At 54.2% G+C, this 3,784-nt stretch overlaps 1 protein-coding gene across 1 annotated transcript in view; it reads right to left on the reverse strand.

The window, feature by feature from the left end:
• Positions 1-52: 52 nt before the first annotated feature.
• The window catches only part of LOC104468108 (astrotactin-2), a gene marked incomplete at its 5' end in the record, with an annotated part of 80,733 nt that continues 77,001 nt past the window's right edge, over positions 53-3,784 (reverse strand). Inside the window, 4 exons of the mRNA XM_010082130.1 lie at positions 53-69; positions 1,003-1,182; positions 2,659-2,763; positions 3,140-3,264. Coding sequence (XP_010080432.1) covers positions 53-69; positions 1,003-1,182; positions 2,659-2,763; positions 3,140-3,264 — 427 coding nt within the window. The remainder of the gene's footprint in view (positions 70-1,002; positions 1,183-2,658; positions 2,764-3,139; positions 3,265-3,784) is intronic.

Raw genomic sequence — 3,784 nt, forward strand, 5'->3', positions numbered from 1 at the left:
TTTGTCACTGCTTAAAACCCAAACAAACGAGCACAGGGTGTTATAAATACGCTTACAGCATGAGCTGCACTGGGAAGAGAGAGGAAAAACATGAGCGGAAAGGGAGGGAGACGGCGGGCGGGAGCGCACCTCTGCACAGAACGAGGCTGCTCGCAGCAGCACCCGCGGGGCAGGACGCAAGTACGACCTTGGTTACCATCTACAACGGCCCTAGGAAACACCACAGATGTTTTTTCAATGGAACAATATCAGACCCAGGGAATATCCCCCAGGATCCTGGAGGAGAGATGAATTGGCAAATGGAAGGCTACGGCGACAGGGGACTTTTTATAAACATAACCTAATTGTATTACTTCAAAGTCCTGAAGTTTATTGCCCTGTTTAATGATGTGTCTCGTTATTTATGGTGGAGCACAATGAGTCTGCTATTGATTTAATACACTTCCTTAAAGACCGTCATTGTCACAAGCAATAAAATGAAACCATTCTGAGACAGCTCAATTATGTCACATCTCCATCACCCGACCCTGAGCACCCCTGGCACGTGGGGACCACCGCAGCGGGACTGGGGGCAGATGGTGAAATAGGTCACCCCAGGGAAGGGTGGAGCAGGAATCATAGAATCACAGGATGGTTTGGGTTGGAAGGGACCTTAAAGATCATCGGGTTACACCCCCCTGCCATGGGTAGGGACAGCTCACACTAGCCCAGGTTGCCCAAAGCCTCATCCAGCCTGGCCTTGAACCCCTCCAGGGATGGGGCATCCACAGCTTCTCTGGGCAACCTGGGCCACTGCCTCACCACCCGCACAGGAAAAAACTTCCTCCTAATATCTCATCTGAACCTCCCCTCTTTCAGCTTAAAACCGTTCCCCCTCGTCCCCTCACTCCCCACTCTGATCCAGAGCCCCTCCATCTCTCCTGTAGCCCCCTTTCAGCACTGGAAGCTGCTGGAAGGTCTCCCCGGAGTTGTGCCCCTGCCCGTTCCCACCGCGCTCCTCACCTTTCTGGTACTGGAGCCAGAGCTGCTGCTGGACCTTCTTGCTGGGGAAGTGGATGGTGCAGCTGAACTCGGAGCCGTACAGTGCCTCGGCGATGTAGTGCGAGCCAAACTGCTGGATGAAGGAGAGCAGCTCCTCCCGACTGCTGTCCTTGCTCAGGATCTTCAGGATGTTTGCAAAGCCTGTGGGATGGAGGCAGGGGATCAGTGGGTCACTGGGCAGGGCTGCCAGCCCCCACCCAGGGGAATGGGGCCCAGAAGACCCCCTGCTCGAGACACAAGTCCCTGCAGAGGTACAAAGCGCAATTCCTCCACTCTTCCCTCCACGGTCTACATGATCCTTTGGACTGCACAACCTGCTCTCTACCTGGGCTGCAGCTCTGGCATCCTTCTGTAATTCCTCTCCCCAAGAGATTTCTGAAATCATTTCACAGGGACGTGCATGTGAACACACGTGTGTGCACACACAGAGACACAAACAGCCCCCCGCAAGCTCCAGGCTGCTGGGACATCCCCACCGCTCTCCCCAAAGGATGCGCTTGCCCTCTGCAGTGACCATAACCCGAGATGTTCTCCTGGTGTCATTTATTACAGGTTGCACTGCAGACCATTCCCGGTGTCAATACCTCTCATTACCAATAACTATTTTTAGGAAAGCTGGAGACAGCCCAGAGGAACCCATCTGCGTGAGGGTCGGGGCATCTCTTGAGCAGCATCTGCCTGTGCAGCCAGAGGGGACTGCTGGCGTGGGACAAGGACACGGACCCTCGGGGCTCTATGAGATGAAATATCGTGGAGGCATTGCTGACTATGCAGTGCCTTGGCATCACTTAGAGCTGGAAGATATCATTATTTTGGTTCAGTGCTGGAACTGAAAACATACTGCAAGAAAATACGTCATAACTGTCACCAAAAGGAGGTTCTCTGTCTGGCTGGCTGGTTGGTTTATTGAAGGAGAAGGCTGGTTTAATAAAAAAGCTAAAAGAATTCATTCTGAGCTGAATCCAAATATTTTGTTCAGCTCTGAGCAGGTTATTTTGTTCCAGGGCTGTGCAGCCTGTCTGCCCTAAATCTTTTTTTTTTTCCTTTCCCCATTTAAAAACAGGTTGATTTTTAAATAAAAACTGCTGTTTTGCAATGAAAATGCAAAACATTTCAGGTTGAAACAGAATGTTTCAGCATTTCTAAAACAAAATGTGCAGCTAGAAAAACAAGGAATTGAAATGTTTTGACGTTTCCAGAATCCTCCTGCCCACCCCTTCTTCATCTGTGACTCCCTGCTTTGTATGACCCACATTTACGAGCACTTTGGGTCCTTTTGAAACCACATTTTTTCAAGAACTTACTGCTTTTTTGTACATACATGTGTACACAGCCACCCTCATGCAAATCCCCCCCACAGTGTCCCTTATGAACTTGCTCCTGGCTCTGACCCCAGCTCTTGGTTTGTGCTGCACAAGCTCCCTGCCTCAGTTTCCCCCCTGTAAAAGGGAAGTAAATCTCTGCCTGCCTCTGCTCCGGTGCTGGGAATGGGAGTAACTGCCCGAGCAGAGCCTAGGGGTGGGAAATGCTGGTGAGATGCTCGCCATGACTGTGCCTTGGGGCAGAAGACCATCCGCCCATGCAGAAATGTATTTCCCCGCTATTAGAGACCCTCACCTGCCGAGAGGGTGATGGAGCTGAGCTTCACCCTGTAGAGGTTGCTCCTGACCCGCCAGTGCTGCACCATGGGGTAGCCCATCGCCTCGTCGTACTTGATGTCCCCTGCAAAGGAAGAGCCAGCACTCAGCCCCTGCCAACCCACCAAATGCTCCACGCTCACACTGAGTGCTCACTTTGCTACCCGCCGCAGGGGCGAGAAACGGGACGGTGGCAGGGATGGTCACCTCCTCCGGCGGTCACACCGTGGGGTCCCTGGGCTGCTGGCAGGACCAGCATTGTGATGGCTGTGACTGCCCAGAGCTGGTGGGGACGGGGATGCTGGGGACAACTTGCACATCCCTGACACTATTCCTGCCCCAGGGATGCATAAGGATGACATGAGGGACACCGGGGGTGGTGATGCCCCTCGGACCACGCTGGGATGCAGGGTGGGAAAAGGGGGTGCTTGCTCTTGTCCTGAGCCCGGGACAGCTCGTACCGGTGAGGAGCCGGAGGTCGGGCAGGGGCTCCGAGAGGACGCCGCGGCACTGCTCCTCCACTGGCAGCGGGATCACCATCAGGCCATCGGCCAGCTGTGGGAAGTCCTTGATGAAGTTATTCTCCCTGCAAAGGGAAAAAAAACAACTGCAAAGCAACGATGCAGGCCACAGCCAGGCAGGGGGGCTGAGCCGCCCCAGCAGCACGGGGATGGATGGCGAGGGAGGGCGAGGGACATCTCCTCCGAGCAGGGGACCCAACATGGGATGAGGTTTGCAGCCCCTGCTGCACCCGCCGTGGCTCCCTCCCTCTGAGGGGATGCTTAATGAGGTCCCTGGGGACTGTGGCTCTGGAAGCTCTGTGGCGGAATGGGACCGCGCTCAGCCTGGGGACCCGGCCACTGGTTTTGATCCAGATTTTCAAAGTGTGCCACTGGGGAGGGGGCAGACAGCAGCGAGGAGAGAGGAACGGCTGCTGCTAACTGCCCTTTTCCACTGTCTGCAGCATCTTCCCAGAACGGGACCATGAGCAAGCACCAGACCAAGCCATCCTAGGCAGCATCATTGTCCCCATGGCTTTGGCCCAGATGACTGGCTCTCCAAACAGAGGAAAAGGTACATTTAGAAACAGACACCAAAAAAAAAAA

Source organism: Pterocles gutturalis, unplaced genomic scaffold (genome assembly GCF_000699245.1).
Source record: "Pterocles gutturalis isolate BGI_N339 unplaced genomic scaffold, ASM69924v1 scaffold10984, whole genome shotgun sequence".
Taxonomy (NCBI): domain Eukaryota; kingdom Metazoa; phylum Chordata; class Aves; order Pterocliformes; family Pteroclidae; genus Pterocles; species Pterocles gutturalis.